The 18,228-nt window shown below is 48.6% G+C and overlaps 1 protein-coding gene across 1 annotated transcript in view; it reads right to left on the bottom strand.

Annotated features, from left to right (window-relative positions):
* The window catches only part of XKR6 (XK related 6), a 268,712-nt gene extending 253,455 nt beyond the window's left edge, over window positions 1-15,257 (bottom strand). The window contains exon 1 of the mRNA XM_068279014.1: window positions 14,668-15,257. Coding sequence (XP_068135115.1) covers window positions 14,668-15,257 — 590 coding nt within the window. The remainder of the gene's footprint in view (window positions 1-14,667) is intronic.
* Between the last annotated feature and the right edge of the window lie 2,971 nt (window positions 15,258-18,228).

Below are 18,228 nucleotides of genomic sequence, written 5' to 3'. Positions count from 1 at the left end.
CATTAGGAAAAGGCAGAATGAGACAAGTGAGCAGCATTACGTGGGAAGCAAGCAGGATAGAGGCACAATATACCGACGGTAGGGCACACATAGCGACACACAGAAAGCAAGGATACGTACTTTAGAGAACATTCAAGTGGCACTGCAGTGACATATAGTAGAATGCAGCATACTATTCAGGATACCTGCATTCCGCAGTTATGCACCTGACAGGGTTAAAGATGTGATAAATTTCAGGGTAAGCAAAGACATTACACTGACTAAATAATTTATAAATTAGAAATGTTACTAATTATGTTATTGTCACTATAGTTCCATTAACTACTGGGTGTCCAAAAGGACAAAATATAAACTGAACAGAAGGTCAGGGTAGCAGACCCTGGAGGCCCCGGAGGCAAATATGCAAATGATTATATTTGCCTGGTACGCATTTTCAATTATGATTGGCCAATCCCTGACCAATTTTGCCACCTCCCTGTAGAAGTAGGGTTTACCTAGTATTCGATATTCGTTGACCCTCATACTGCATGGAGATAGTAAACTAAAATTGGTCAGTGATTGGCCGATCTTAAATGAAAGTGTGTTCCAGGCTTTAGGGTACAGGCATGCAATTTGATGGCCCAATCACTGTCCAATTTTAGGGTCAACAGATTTTGAATAAACATGATCATATCATGTTTAAACTCTCATAATACGTGGGAGTGGTAAAACTGGCTAATCGTTGGCCAATCAAAATGCACGGAGAACAATGCCACCAGACGGTGCAGACTATGGCCTCGATTCATAAAGCATTCCCGCATGCGGGAATGCAGAAAACGGCACACTTTACCGACCACACAGCAAGATCTGTATTCATAAAGGCTTTTCCGCATGAAAAGCCGACATTCGCGAGCAAAGTGATAAATCACCGCCTTGCGCGGTGATTATCACAGCAAAAGTAACAAGTGGTCAATTCATAAAAATTAGAGGTAGCGGTATGCGGACGGGTATTACCGCTACCTCTGATGTGGCGAGAAGCGTGCGGAATCCGTTGCAGTGAATGGGACAGACCTCCCAAGCAGCTGCAGAGAGAACACCGCACGGAGGGATTCCGCCTGCTTCTCCGGCTTCCGCATGTCTCCCGACAGCCTAACGCCTGCCTACAGCGGAGTATCTCCGCACGCCTGTCACAACAGGCAACATTTTTATGAATTACCACCCTGAAGGCGGAAATACCGACAGCGGTGTTTCCCCGCTCGACTTTCCCCGCTCGCAGGCACTTTTATGAATCGAGGCCATTGTGTGGCCTCTGTACACACGCTGGAGTCACTCATGATTACCTGCACCACCCCCGCCGTTGTCATAACCTACCAGTGCCCAGCCTGTTTCATGGAGTTAGGAGAGTTAGTGCAGTTTCACTCTCGTGAAATTTCATCTGCAGATCCAGAGATTTCACCGCCAAAGCTGACATTACCCAGCATGCACAGCTCCTGCCCCAAAAAGCTGAATCCACAGCAATAACACCTCCCACGCGAGCACACATGGCAGGAGAGCATAGTATAGAAAGCATAACCAGTTCAGCAGTTCCGCACCAGGGAGTGAGGACAGCTCCCAGCACATCTAGTCACTGCAGTTTAGCACCAGGGAGTGAGGACAGCTCCCAGCACATCTAGTCACTGCAGTTCAGCACCAGAGAGTAGGGGCAGCTCCCAGCACATCTCGTCAGTGCAGTTCAGCACCAGGGAGTGAGGACAGCTCCCAGCACATCTAGTCACTGCAGTTCAGCACCAGGGAGTGAGGACAGCTCCCAGCACATCTAGTCAGTGCAGTTCAGCACCAGAGAGTGAGGACAGCTCCCCAGCACATCTAGTCACTGCAGTTCAGCACCAGAGAGTAGGGACAGCTCCCAGCACATCTAGTCATTGCAGTTCAGCACCAGGGAGTGAGGACAGCTCCCAGCACATCTAGTCATTGCAGTTCAGCACCAGGGAGTGAGGACAGCTCCCAGCACATCTAGTCATTGCAGTTCAGCACCATAGAGTGAGGACAGCTCCCAGCACATCTAGTCATTGCAGTTCAGCACCAGGGAGTGAGGACAGCTCCCAGCACATCTAGTCACTGCAGTTCAGCACCAGAGAGTTAGGACAGCTCTCAGCACACCTAGTCACTGCAGTTCAGCACCAGAGAGTAGGGACAGCTCCTAGAACATCTAGTCAGTGCAGTTCAGCACCAGGGAGTGAGGACAGCTCCCAGCACATCTCGTCAGTGCAGTTCAGCACCAGCGAGTGAGATCAGCTCCCAGCACATCTAGTCACTGCAGTTCAGCACCAGGGAGTGAGGACAGCTCCCAGAACATCTAGTCACTGCAGTTCAGCACCAGAGAGGGAGGACAGCTCCCAGCACCAGACAATACCTGACCTGGCTGCCAAATACTCAGCTTCTGACATTGCAGCAAATGTACCTCTCTCTCTCCCCAGCCTGCCTGCCTGTGCACAGCATGTCTAGAGATGCACACCAATTATAGCCAGATCAGGGTGTGTAACAGCACCGGATGGAATCTGCAGCCTGGCTCACTGTGTAATCCCCACCTCTAAAACACGACAGCGAAAGGAAGGTTATTTGGTGTGGCCCAGCCAATACAACCCTCCTAGCTAGGGATGTATTACTCATAGATGAAGGTTAATGGATTCCCACCCAGACAGGCAGGAGAGAGCTTTCAATATCACAGCACAAATCAGGAGGCCATAAACCGCCGTACAATCTCCCCCTGCATTGCCAGGGTTTTCCTTCCTGTGCTATAGGCTCTGTAACCACTGGAGGGGTAATCACTATCCGTGGTGCCGGCGGATGACTACACACTGCTGCCCGTAGCCCTACAGTGCTATGCAATCTCATGTCATCATTGCATTATCACTGCCCTGCAGGCTGCAGCAGGATCCCCCACACTGATCATGCATTTTGATTTGGTTATATCACATAACCATACAACGCCAAGGCATTACGGCCAATAAACCATTATTGCCTTAAACTGGACCTGAACTCTTGCACAGGACAGAAGGAAAACAGAGAAATTCACCCTGCATGTATTTAGAGAGTTTAGGCTGTCTAATTCCCTCTCATTTGTGTCTAATCACAAGTTAGTAATCTGATCCTCCCCTGTGTCATGGGCTTATCTGCCTATGGCAGATAAGCCCATTTGTAAGCACAGGCTGTAAACAATATGTCTGCCTCCATGAACCAGGAAGTAGAAACTGTGCAGATTTATTTTATGATTTGTATCAGCTATAACAAAGAAATGTTTTTTGTTTAAAGATTATTATGCTGTTGTGTATTTTCTAGAGCAGAGAGGAGTTCTGAGTTCAGGTCCACTGTAATGATTGCAACTATTCAGTGGTGTATATATATATATATATATATATATATATATATATATATATATATATATATATATATATATATATATATATATATACACACACACACACACACACACACACACATATATATATATATATATATATATATATATATATATATATATATATATATATATATATATATATATATATATATATATATATATATATATATATATATATATATATATACACACACATATATATATACACATATATATATATATATATATATATATATATATATATATATATATATATATATATATATATATATATATACTCCATATTAACAGCACAAAAAAGTGACTGTGTTCCAATAATGCCAACACATCATCCCTTGTACAGTGCACTGCAGCTTCTTAAAGGGCCACCATCATGAAAAATTATGTATGAATAAATAAATTGCAGTATAAATTACTTTCTTCCTATATTGTTGTCACGTACAGTAGGAAGTAAAAAGCTGACAGATCTAACAATGTTTTTTTACTAGTTCATCTCCTCATGGGGGATTCTCAGTATTACGGTTTACAAAAACAGTCCCTGGAAAGGATCTGTACAAAGATGTCAACCAGTTGCCCTACTCATTTACACACAATTTTAGTAGTTGGACTGTGCAACTGCATTTCGGTTTTGTAAATAATAAAATGACTGAGAATGTCCCATGAGGAGATGGAGTAGTCCAAAACATGACAGAACTATTAGATTTTCATTACCTACTGTAAATGACAGCAACATAGGAAAAAAAAAAGCATTTTTATGGTGCATTTTTTGCGATAGTTGTCCTTTGATCCCAGACTCCTGCTCAGCTAGTACTTTACTTACTGTACCCCACAATCAGAAGCATACCCCCACCCCACACAGCATATAGATTATTCCTGGCATTCCCCACACACAGTAAGGGCCCTTTTCCACTAGCGCGATTGCGTTTGCTGAATCACAAAAGCGCAAATCACTAGCGATTTTAAAATCGCTAGGGTTTGCTAATAGTAGTAAAAATGTTTCTGTACCGTGTTAGCCAAACAATATATGTAGGTAGAAAAATAAATAATAAAATAATAAAAATAATAAACAATAATAAAAAAAACAAACAATATATATATGTAGCTTCCCTGCATCAGTGTTTTACTACAGCTAACATCTAGAAATATGCCTGAAGAAGGGGACTACATCCCAGAAAGCTTGCAAGATTTAACTTTATCAGTTAGCCATTAAAAGGTATTACTTTTACAAGACTGTTTTTTTCTACCTACATATAGGGTTTTCTAAATAACATAGGAATCGTGGTAGGTTATTTCCACTACCACGATTCGATTTTTACACAAACGCGATTGCGCGGCGGAGCGATTATTGACGCGATTTTGCTAATTGCAAATGCTATTGCCGGAAAAAAAAGGATTTTGCTGAATTGCAATCGGTAGCGTTTAGCACTAATGTTAGCGATTGCATGTGGAAAAGGGCCCTGAGGGCTTGTTCACACTATGAGCATTTGCGGATTTTTTTAAGCGATGGCGATTTTGAAAATCGCCCTAAAAGGGCTTGTGCAATGATTTCCTATGAGAGTGTTCACATACGAGTGGTTCGATTGCGTGCCGTTCTCAAAAGCGCTGCCTGTATCATTTTCTGATCGCTTTGGCTCAATGGAAGATGTAGGGAAATCGCTAAGGGTCTGTTTCCACTACACGCAGATTGGATGCAGATTGGATGCAGAAAAACTGACTTCAATGAATGCCTATGGGAAAATCTGCATCAGAAACATCACGTTGAGTGGAAACAGGCCCATAGGTATTCATTGTAGTCAGTTTTTCTGCATCCAGTCTGCATCCAATCTGCGTGTTGTGGAAACAGGCCCTTAGTGCTTGAAAAAAAAAGGTCTGTATAGCGATTTCCCGAGCGCTTTTAAGAATAAATATTTTGTGTTTATTCTTTTCCGGAGCAAAGAGCTACTTACGTCAGGAAGTGAAAATCGCAACCGCTCATCAAAAGCGCTTACACAAAATTGCTCAACGCTGGAAGTTGCTTGAAAAAATGATGTACAAAAGCACTCAGCACTTGCGATCGCGCTTGCGATTTATAATGTGAACAAGCCTTTTGGACTGGGTATTCTGCAGATAATACTGTCCTTAGTAACATCACACACTGGTAGCACATTAGGATTTTGGGAAAACATGATAGCCAAGGCATATTATATCCCAAAACTAAAACCAAAACTGAAATGAAAAATTCTAAAAGCAATCAGGATGATGAGTAAGCGCGCTAGTGTGAATGAGGCCTAACTATAAACAGTGTATAGAAGCAAAATGCTGGATGGAATACCTTAATCATGGGTCATAGGTTCTTGACACTACAGAATAGCTTGCACCTGCTATTCACTGGATTCAATCCCTGGGCAGGTCATTCAGAGGTGACCATGTGACAATCGAAGTAAAAAGAACAATAGATACCAGCTTATATTTCCCACAATCCCAGTACGACAACAAAAACCAAATGTCTATATAAAGAGGCGGGAATTTGCAGTTAACAGGAAGTAGATGCAAGACCTCGTCTCTCCTAACAGGAAACTGGCTGTAGAGGTCTTAAAGGACAACTGATGCAAGAGGGATATGGAGGATGCTGTATTTATTTAGTTTTAAGCAATACCAGTAGTCAGAAACACCTGATCTTCATATGCTTGTTCGGGGTCTATAGCTAAAAGTATCAGACAATCAGCAGGATAGCCGGGCAACTGGTATTGCTTATAAGGAAATAAATATGGCAGCCTCCATGTACCTCTCACTTTAGGTGTCCTTTAAAAGTGGTATAAAATAAATAGGGCCTGAATAAAGAGGGCTTAGAGACTTTTCTTGCATTGAAGGACATGCATGGCTATAATTACTAAGTAATTCCTGGGAGAGTTGATCTAGGGATTTATCTGATTGCCATCTGACGCCGGGAAAGTATTTTTCCCGTTTAAGGCTAATTGGACAATGCCTTGTAAGGTTTTTCGCCTTTCCCTGGATCAATTGGGACTAGTATATGTGAGGGTTCAGGGTGGTGGGTTTTTTTTTTGGTTTGTTTGTTTTTTTAAATAATGCAAGTAAAATCATGCAAGTACATGACATAATCATTTCGGCCCCCACTTTAAGTTTTAATTTACAAACATGCAAGTATAACTAAAACAATCACTAATAGCTCCTTGACTGGACAGAGTTTTTACAGTTTCCATATTCATTTGTTCACGTATTTTATCCTCAATACATTACAGATCAAGATCCACATAGGTGATAAATCAACATCGCAAAGGCAACCCGGGCTGAGAGGGATATGGGAGCTGCCATATTTATCCCCTTTTAAACAATGCTAAATTGCTTGGCTGTCCCCATGGTCCTGTGTCTCTAATACTTTTCACCATAGACCCTGAACAAGCATGAAGCAGATAAGGTGCTGACTCGTTTGGCTAAATTAGCTGCATGCTTGTTTTAAGGTTGTGAATCAGACACTACTGAAGCCAGAAGATCAACCGGACTGTCGGGCAACTGGTATTTCCTTAAAGGAAATAAATATGGCAACCTCCATATCACTCTGTCCTCGGGTTTCCTTAAGGGTTCTCTTACACAGTCAAAAACGCTACACAGTGTGGCAGGTACAGTATTTAAAGAGATACTGAAGTGGAAAAAAATGATATAATGAATTGGTTGTGTAGTACGGATACTTACTAGAACATTAATAGCAAAGAAAATATTCTCATATTTTTATTTTCATTTGTATAGTTTTTTTTCATAACATTGCATCATTCTCTAATATTTGTAGTTTACAGACTACTCGGCATGCTAAATGATTTTACAGAGCAGCCCAGTGAACTATTGACCTGTCCTCTGGAGAGAAAAAGAAAATACAGTGAGTGACAGTTGAGATAACAAGCTCCAGAAGACGGAGTTCTCTGCGACTTTGAAAGTCGTGGAGCTCAATGGCTCTTTTGCATAGATGACAACTGGAGTTTCCCAACTCTTCCTGTACTGGAAACAATATCAAACTTAAGTCTCTGCTCCTAATGTTTTATTTCTTAGCTGCACTACACATACAAATCATTATATATATTTTTTTCACTTTAGTGTCTCTTTAAGCACAGGTGCAAAGAACATTACTGCAACAAAACAATCAAGTTCCACCTGTTCAATCAAACCAGGTTTCTGATTGGTTCCTCTGAGTAACAGCTCCAGTATTCTGTGCAGCAGCATTTGTAGACCAGCTATACATCCAATGAAAGCGCAGTATATTCTGACATTCCCAGTACATTTCTCTCAGTACCTCTTCATTGCCAATGCATAATTCATGTATGTCAAAATCCACATCACAATAGTGCCAGCACCTGGTACTGCCGGAGGATTATTCCTCATCTACCGTATCGGCACAGCACTGGAAGTGGCAGTGTAACACTCATGACATTGCAGCCTGTTTAAACCCACATTGTAAATGCATTATAGGCTATGCCAGCATTGTAACTACAATCATTCCTGAACAGATAAATCCCTGTAACCGTTACACGGCCAGTACACATTGCAAATAGCTCTTCTCCTGCATATCACATACGTTTATAGAGAGTTCTTTCTCTTTTTTCTAATAACCAGCACATTACTCCTATACTGATATTGGTAGCATCCATTGTAGTAGATGTACATTATTATTATACAATATTATGACAGTGCGCTACAAGACACAATCACTGACAGTGCGCTACAGGACACAATCACTGACAGTGCGCTACAGGCCACAATCACTGACAGTGCGCTACAGGCCACAATCACTGACAGTGCGCTACAGGCCACAATCACTGACAGTGCGCTACAGGCCACAATCACTGACAGTGCGCTACAGGCCACAATCACTGACAGTGCCCTACAGGCCACAACCACACTGGCAGTGCGCTACAGGCCACAACCACACTGGCAGTGCGCTACAGGCCACAACCACACTGGCAGACCGCTACAGGCCACAATTACTGACAGTGCGCTACAGGCCACAATCACTGACAGTGCGCTACAGGCCACAACCACACTGACAGTGCGCTACAGGACACAACCACACTGGCAGTGCGCTACAGGACACAATCACTGACAGTGCGCTACAGGCCACAACCACACTGGCAGTGCGCTACAGGACACAATCACTGACAGTGCGCTACAAGCCACAACCACACTGGCAGACCGCTACAGGCCACAACCACACTGGCAGACCGCTACAGGCCACAACCACACTGGCAGACCGCTACAGGCCACAACCACACTGGCAGACCGCTACAGGCCACAACCACACTGGCAGACCGCTACAGGCCACAACCACACTGGCAGACCGCTACAGGCCACCATTACTGACAGTGCGCTACAGGCCACAATCACTGACAGTGCGCTACAGGACACAATCACACTGACAGTGCGCTACAGGACACAATCACTGACAGTGCGCTACAGGCCACAATCACACTGACAGTGCGCTACAGGACACAATCACTGACAGTGCGCTACAGGCCACAACCACTGACAGTGCGCTACAGGCCACAACCACACTGGCAGTGCGCTACAGGCCACAATCACACTGACAGTGCGCTACAGGCCACAATCACACTGACAGTGCGCTACAGGCCACAACCACACTGACAGTGCGCTACAGGCCACAACCACACTGACAGTGCGCTACAGGCCACAACCACACTGACAGTGCGCTACAGGCCACAACCACACTGACAGTGCGCTACAGGCCACAATCACTGACAGTGCGCTACAGGCCACAACCACACTGGCAGTGCGCCACAGGCCACAATCACTGACAGTGTGCGACAGGACAATTACTGGCCACAACCACAATGACAGTGCACTACAATACTGCTACAAGATACATGTCATCTTGCCAACAGCATGCTACACAACAAAGCCATGCCAGCATTGCGCTACACTACAAAGCCATGCCAGCAGCGCGCTACACAACAGAGCCATGCCAACAGCGCGCTACACAACCAAGCTATGCCAGCAGTGCGCTACACAACCAAGCTATGCCAGCAGTGCGCTACACAACAAAGCCATGCCAGCAGCGCGCTACACAACAAAGCCATGCCAGCATTGCGCTACACAACAGAGCCATGCCAACAGCGCGCTACACAACCAAGCCATGCCAGCATTGCGCTACACAACAGAGCCATGCCAACAGCGCGCTACACAACCAAGCCATGCCAACAGTGCGCTACACAACAGAGCCATGCCAACAGCGCGCTACACAACAGAGCCATGCCAACAGCGCGCTACACAACAAAGCCATGCCAGCAGTGCGCTACACAACCAAGCCATGCCAACAGCGCGCTACACAACAAAGCCATGCCAGCATTGCGCTACACAACAAAGCTATGCCAACAGCGCGCTACACAAGGCCATGCCAACGGTGCGCTACACGTAACATTTGTGTAGCGCAACGTGCGCTATACGCCACACAACAACACTGCAAGTGCTTTACGATCATCCATGAAGCCATGTACAAATTATTACCAAGGCATTCTGCCTTACTCCCACATGACTAGCTCATTACTCCTGAACTGCAAGAAGCACCTCATACCTCACTCTGTGCGTTACTCCGCAAAGCCAGCAACATCAAACAGTGTATAAATTCCTACATAGCCAGAGCGGCATCCTGCGTACAGCACATCAGTACTGCATAGTTCCCCCATTGCTGAGGTCTTATTCCCCAAACCTAACACAGTCCAATTACCTTACTGGCTGCATCCTCGCACTCCCGGTGCTGCATCCCTTCTGCCTGGCAGTGTCAGTGCACAGCTCCTTATACCCCACAACACTTGCATGTCACATATCGCCTTACCAGTGACAACGTCCCCAGCACCACAACACTGTCAGCACACAACTTCTGGGTCACTGTAACGGCCAGTATCCCTGCACCCTCTCACTGCTTCAGCACTGTGATCTCTCTCCTGCACCCTCTCACTGTCTCAGCACTGTTATCTCTCTCTCTCCTGCACCCTCTCACTGTCTAAGCACTGTAATCTCTCTCCTGCAACTGTCTCAGCACTGTGATCTCTCTCCTGCACCCTCTCACTGCCTCAGCACTGTGATCTCTCTCTCTCCTGCACCCTCTCACTGCCTCAGCACTGTGATCTCTCTCCTGCAACTGTCTCAGCACTGTGATCTCTCTCCTGCACCCTCTCACTGCCTCAGCACTGTGATCTCTCTCTCTCCTGCACCCTCTCACTGCCTCAGCACTGTGATCTCTCTCCTGCACCCTCTCACTGTCTCAGCACTGTTATCTCTCTCTCTCCTGCACCCTCTCACTGTCTAAGCACTGTAATCTCTCTCCTGCAACTGTCTCAGCACTGTGATCTCTCTCCTGCACCCTCTCACTGCCTCAGCACTGTGATCTCTCTCTCTCCTGCACCCTCTCACTGCCTCAGCACTGTGATCTCTCTCCTGCAACTGTCTCAGCACTGTGATCTCTCTCCTGCACCCTCTCACTGCCTCAGCACTGTGATCTCTCTCTCTCCTGCACCCTCTCACTGCCTCAGCACTGTGATCTCTCTCCTGCACCCTCTCACTGTCTCAGCACTGTGATCTCTCTCCTGCACCCTCTCACTGCCTCAGCACTGTGATCTCTCCCCTGCACCCTCTCACTGTCTCAGCACTGTGATCCCTCTCCTGCACCCTCTCACTGTCTCAGCACTGTTATCTCTCTCTCTCCTGCACCCTCTCACTGTCTAAGCACTGTAATCTCTCTCCTGCACCCTCTCACTGCCTCAGCACTGTGATCTCTCTCCTGCACCCTCTCACTGTCTCAGCACTGTGATCTCTCTCCTGCATCCTCTCACTGTCTCAGCACTGTTATCTCTCTCTCTCTCACCCTCTCACTGTCTCAGCACTGTAATCTCTCTCTTGCAACTGTCACAGCACTATGATCTCTCTCCTGCACCTTCTCACTGCCTCAGCACTGTGATCTCTCTCCTGCACCCTCTCACTGCCTCAGCACTGTGATCTCTCCCCTGCACCCTCTCACTGCCTCAGCACTGATCTCTGTCTTGCAACTGTCACTATCTCAGCACTGTGAGCTCTCTCCCCTGCACCCTCTCACTGCCTCAGCACTGTGATCTCTCTCCTGCACCCTCTCACTGCCTCCGCACTGTGATCTCTCTCCTGCACCCTCTCACTGCCTCAGCACTGATCTCTCTCCTGCACCCTCTCACTGTCTCAGCACTGTGATCACTCTCTCCTGCACCCTCTCACTGCCTCCGCACTGTGATCTCTCTCCTGCACCCTCTCACTGTCTCAGCACTGTAATCTCTCTCCTGCAACTGTCTCAGCACTGTGATCTCTCCCCTGCACCCTCTCACTGCCTCAGCACTGTGATCTCTCTCCTGCACCCTCTCACTGCCTCAGCACTGTGATCTCTCTCCTGCACCCTCTCACTGTCTCAGCACTGTGATCTCTCTCCTGCACCCTCTCACTGTCTCAGCACTGTTATCTCTCTCTCTCTCCCTCACCTTCTCACCGTCTCAGCACTGTAATCTCTCTCTTGCAACTGTCACAGGACTAGGATACCTCTCCTGCACCCTCTCACTGCCTCAGCACTGTGATCTCTCTCCTGCACCCCCTCACTGCCTCAGCACTGTGATCTCTCCCCTGCACCCTCTCACTGCCTCAGCACTGTGATCTCTCTCCTGCAACTGTCACAGCACTGATCTCTCTCCTGCAACTACCTCAGCACTGTGATTTCTCTCCTACACCATCTCACTGTCAGCACTGTGATCTCTCTTCTGCAACTGTAACAGCACTGTGATCTCTCTCCTGCACCCTCTCACTGTCAGTACTGTTATCTCTCTCCTGCAACTGCCTCAGCGCTGTGATCTCTCTCCTGCACCATCTCACTGTCAGCACTGTGATCTCTCTTCTGCAACTGCCTCAGCACTGTGATCTCTCTCCTGCACCATCTCACTGCCTCAGCACTGTGATCTCTCCTGCACCTTCTCACTGTCTCAGCACTGTGATCCCTCTCCTGCACCTTCTCACTGTCTCAGCACTGTGATCTCTCTCCTGCAACTGTCACTGTCTCGGCACTGTGATCTCTCTCCTACAACTGTCACTGTGTCAGCACTGTGATCTCTCTCCTGCACCCTCTCACTGTCTCAGCACTGTGATCTCTCTCCTGCACCCTCTCACTGCCTCCGCAATGTGATCACTCTCCTGCACCCTCTCACTGTCAGCACTGTGATCTCTCTCTCCTGCACCCTCTCACTGTCAGCACTGTGATCTCTCTCTCCTGCACCCTCTCACTGTCTCAGCACTGTGATCTCTCTCTCCTGCACCCTCTCACTGTCTCAGCACTGTGATCTCTCTCTCCTGCACCTGTCATAGCACTATACTCTCTCTCCTGAACCTATCACTTTCAATGCACTGCGATCTCTCTCATTCGCCCATCACAGCACTATGAGCTCTCTCCTCAGCACAGTCAGGACACCGAACTCTCGCCTCAGCACTTTCAAGATGCTGTGATCTCTCTCCTCTGCGCTGTCAGGATACGGATTCCTTTCCTCAGCACTGTCAGCACACCGATCTCTGCACAGCACTATCAGGACAATGATCACTCTCCTCACCACTGTTAGCACACTGTGATCTCTCCTTGGCACAGTCAGGAAACTGATCTCTCTCCTCAGCACTGTCAGGACACTGATCTCTCTCCAGCACAGTCAGTAGACTGTGATCTTTCTCTGCAGCACCCTGATCTCTATCCTTAGCACAATCAGGACACTGATTTCTCCTTGGCACTGTCAGGACACTGATCTCTCCTCAGCACTGTCAGGACACTGATCTCTCTCTCTCATCACACTGATTTCTCTAGCACTGTCTGGATGGACACTGATCTCTACTATCAGCACACTGATCTCTCTCCAGCACCATCAGGACACTGTGATCTCTCTCCAGCACTGTCAGCACACTGTGATCTCTCCAGCACTGTCTGGATGGACACTGATCTCTACCGTCAGCACACTGATCTCTCTCATCACACTGATCTCTCTCCTCAGCACTGTCTGGATGGACACTGATCTCTCCTCAGCACTGTCAGCACACTGATGTCTCCAGCACTGTCAGCACACTGAGATCTCTCTCCAGCACTGTCAGCACACTGAGATCTCTCTCCAGCACTGTCAGCACACTGAGATCTCTCTCCAGCACTGTCAGCACACTGAGATCTCTCTCCAGCACTGTCAGCACACTGAGATCTCTCTCCAGCACTGTCAGCACACTGAGATCTCTCTCCAGCACTGTCAGCACACTGAGATCTCTCTCCAGCACTGTCAGCACACTGATCTCTCGCCAGCACTGTCAGCACACTGATCTCTCTCTCCAGCACTGTCAGCACACTGATCTCTCTCCGCACTGTCAGCACACTGATCTCTCTCCGCACTGTCAGCACACTGATCTCTCTCCAGCACTGTCTGGTTGGACACTGATCTCTCTCCTCATCACACTGATCTCTCCTCAGCAGTCAGTACACTGATCTCTCTCTTCAGCACTGTCTGGGTGGACACTGATCTCTCTCCTCATCACACTGATCTCTCCTCAGCACTGTCAGTACACTGATCTCTCTCCTCAGCACTGTCTGGTTGGACACTGATCTCTCTCCTCATCACACTGATCTCTCCTCAGCAGTCATTACACGGATCTCTCTCCTCAGCACTGTCTGGTTGGACACTGATCTCTCTCCTCATCACACTGATCTCTCCTCAGCACTGTCAGTACACTGATCTCTCTCCTCAGCAGTCTGGATGGACACTGATCTCTCCTCAGCACTATCAGCACACTGATGTCTTTCCAGCACTATCAGCACACTGTGATCTCTCTCCAGCACTGTCTGGATGGACACTGTGATCTCTACTGTCAGCACACGGATCTCTCTCCAGCAGTGTTAGCACCCTGTGATCTCTCTCATCACACTGATCTCTCCTCAGCACTGTCAGTACACTGATCTCTCTCCTCAGCACTGTCTGGATGGACACTGTGCTCTCTCTCCTCATCACACTGATATCGCCTCATCACACTGATATCTCCTCAGCACTGTCAGCACACTGATCTCTCCTCAGCACACTGATCTCTCCTCAGCACTGTCTGGATGGACACTGTGATCTCTACTGTCGGCACACTGATGTCTCTCCAGCACTGTCAGCACCCTGTAATCTCTCTCCAGCACTATCAGCACACTGATGTCTCTCCAGCACAGTCAGTACACGGATCTCTCTTCCTGGACTCACCTCCACACTTGGCCCATCTGCAGCAGATGGATGACGCTCTGCCAGAGCCAGACGGACAGGCGGCAGAAGCGATGGGCCCCTTGGCTGCTGTAGTGCTGGTAGTGGTGAGCGCTGCCCATCATGGGGGGTCCCCGGCTGCTGAGCCCCTCCACCGCCCCCAGCCCCCCGCCGCTGTAGTCCTGGGCGAACCAGCGGAAGCTGAGGATCTGCACCAGCACGGAGGGCAGCAGCACCAGCAGCAGGGTCAGCCCGCTCCACACGTAGTCCCGCCGCCGGTAGTAGTCCGCCGCCAGCCACAGGTCGGTGCCCACATCCCAGAAGAAGAGCAGCAGGGCCAGCACGATCCACAGGCAGTCCAGCCAAGCCCGCGGCGGGCCGCTCCGGCCCCGGGGGGCCGCCCCCCGGCTCCTGCCCAGCAAGGAGCGCAGACAGGCGGAGCGGCAGCCCCAGTAACAGGAGGACGTGTGGCAGCAGTGGCAGATGTGCAGCGAGCTGCTCTCCTCCCCGCCGGCCTCTCCGCCCTCCGCTGCCTCCACGCTGTGCAGCTGGGAGAAGCCGGAGCCCAACACGCCGTCCGACTTGGCCGCCATCTTCCTCCCCTCTCTCCTCTCCTCCTGGACGGGGGGATCCCTCCGCTTCCGTGCGGGTGACGTCACTTCCGCCCCCTCCCTCACAACTGCATCCCCCCCACCCCAGGTGTCACTGTCACCCCCTCCCTCACTACTGCAACCCCCCCAAATGGAGACCCCCTTCCCTCCCTCAGCACTGCATCTGACTAAGTCTCTCCTCTCCTTCACCACTGCTCCCCCAAGTGTCTCTCTTACTACATTACTGCTCCCCCAAGTGTCTCTCTTACTACATTACTGCTCCCCCAAGTGTCTCTCTTACTACATTACTGAACCCACAAGTATCTCTCTTACTACATTACTGCTCCCCAAGTGTCTCTCTTACTACATTGTCTGCTCCCCCAAGTGTCTCTCTTACTACATTACTGCTCCCCCAAGTGTCAGCCCTCCATCACTACTGCTCCCCCAAGTGTCACCCTTCCCTCACTACTGCTCCCCCAAGTGTCTCTCTCACTAATTACTGCTCCCCCAAGTGTCTCTCTTATTACATTACTGCTCCCCCAAGTGTCTCTCTAACTACATTACTGCACTGCCAAGTGTCACACTTCCCTTACTACTGCACCCCCAAGTGTCACCCTTCCCTCACTAATGCAACCCCCCCAAATGGAGACCCCTTCCCTCAGCACTGCATCTGGCTAAGTTTCTCCTCTCCTTCACCACTGCTCCCCCAAGTGTCTCTCTTACTACATTACTGCTCCCCCAAGTGCCTCTCTTACTACATTACTGCTCCCCCAAGTGTCTCTCTTACTACATTACTGCTCCCCCAAGTGTCTCTCTTACTACATTACTGAACCCCCAAGTGTCTCTCTTACTACATTATTGCTTCCCCAAGCGTCTCTCTTACTACATTACTGCTCCCCTAAGTGTCTCTCTTACTACATTACTGCTCCCCCAAGTGTCTCTCTTACTACATTACTGCTCCCCCAAGTGTCAGCCCTCCCTCACTACTGCACCCCTAAATGTCAGACCTCCCTCACTACTGCACCCCCAAGTGTTACCCCCTCCCTCACCACTGCTGCATCCCCCCATCAGCACTGCATCTGTTTCTCCTCTCCTTCACCACTGCTCCCCCAAGTGTCTCTCTTCCTACATTACTGCACCCGCAAGTGTAACATCTCCCTCAATAAATCACCTCAAGTGTCACCCCCCCCCCCCCGAATGGAGACCCCCTTCCCTCCCTCAGCACTGCATCTGGCTATGTTTTTCCTCTCCTTCACCACTGCTCCCCCAAGTGTCTCTCTTACTACATTACTGCACCCCCAAGTGTAACCTCTCCCTCACTACTGCACTCCCAAGTGTTATCCTCTTCCTCAATACTACACCCCAAAGTGTCACCCCTCACTACTGCTGCATCCCCCCCAAAGGGAGTCCCCTTCCCTCAACACTGCATCTAGCTAAGTTTCTTCTCTCCTTCACCACTGCTCCCCAAGTGTCTCACTTACTACATTACTGCTCCCCCAAGTGTCAGCCCTCCATCACTACTGTAGGCCCCCAAGTGTCACCCTTCCCTCACCACTGCTCCCCAAGTGTCTCACTTACTACATTACTGCTCCCCCAAGTGTCAGCCCTCCATCACTACTGTAGGCCCCCAAGTGTCACCCTTCCCTCACCACTGCTCCCCAAGTGTCTCACTTAATACATTATTGCAACCCCACGTATTACCCCTTCCTCACTACTGCACCATCAAGTGTCACCCCTCACTATTGCACCTCCCCCCACTGGTGACCCCCCCCCCCTTCCCTCACCACTGCATAGACAGGTTTCTCCTCTCCTTCACTACTGCTCCCCCAAGTTTGTCTCCTTTCCTGGCTGGATAGTGTAATGGTTAAGGGCTCTGCCTCTGACACCGGAGACCAGGGCCACCAGGAGAAAAGCGCAATATAAGTGTTTGTCTTTTCTTTTGTCTTTTACATTACTGCCTCCACCAAAATCCACCCCAAGTACTGTCTCTTCCTACATTACTGCCCCCCAAGTGTCACATCTATCCGCCCTCACTACTGAACCCCCTCTACTAAACAGAGACCCCCTTCCCTTACCACTGCATGCAGCTAAGTTTCTCCTCTTCTACATCACTGTTCCTCCAAGTGTCTCTCTTCCTACATAACTACACCCCCCAAGTGTTACCCCTCCATCACCACTGCTCCCCCAAGTGTTACCTCTACCTCATTACTGCACCCCACATGCATCACCCCTCCATCACTACTCTACCCTTAATTGTTTTCGCTCCCTCACAACTGAATCCCTCTCCTCTGACCAATATGGAGACCCCTCTCATCACCACTGCATCCAGACAAGTTTTGTTCTCTCCTTCACCACTCTTCCCCCAAGTGTCTATCTTCTTACTTTACTGCACCCCCAAGTGTCACCCCTTCCTCACTACTGCACCCCAAGGGTCACCCCTCCCTTACTACGGCACCCCTTCCCTTCCAGATGGACACCTATTCCCTAACTGCACAAATACCGCTAATGGGTTACCAGGTGATTCTCCCCCCACATTAGTATTGGTAAAATTGCTGTGCGCTACCTGTGCAGGGCAGCTTTACTGCAGTCAGGGCCAAATTGTCATGACAGCAAACCTCCCCCACCCATTATGTGACATGTCCAGCAGCCCTTGTGCTTTAACAGACTCTTCATCCCCTACTGCTATGCCACGGGCCATGCAAAAAGGATCCGCAAACCAGAACAGGTTGAGGTAAAAAAAAGGCTGAAATGTTTATTTGAAAAATCCACAGACAAGGCAATAAAATCACAGGATCAACTAACGCGTATCGGGCCTACCATCTGCCCTTAATCATATGCCACAGGCCATCACTCATTCCCATTACCAACCCCTCTCTTACTATAGCAACCCAATTTGAAAAGACCACCAAGACACCCACCTCGTCACAGTTCTCTCAATATTTCATTGCCCCTAATACAACTACTACCATCACCA

The sequence above is a fragment of the Hyperolius riggenbachi genome, chromosome 4, assembly GCF_040937935.1.
Source record: "Hyperolius riggenbachi isolate aHypRig1 chromosome 4, aHypRig1.pri, whole genome shotgun sequence".
NCBI lineage: Eukaryota > Metazoa > Chordata > Amphibia > Anura > Hyperoliidae > Hyperolius > Hyperolius riggenbachi.
The sequence above is the reverse complement of the archived record's forward strand: the minus strand, read 5'-3'. Positions and strand labels throughout refer to the sequence as shown.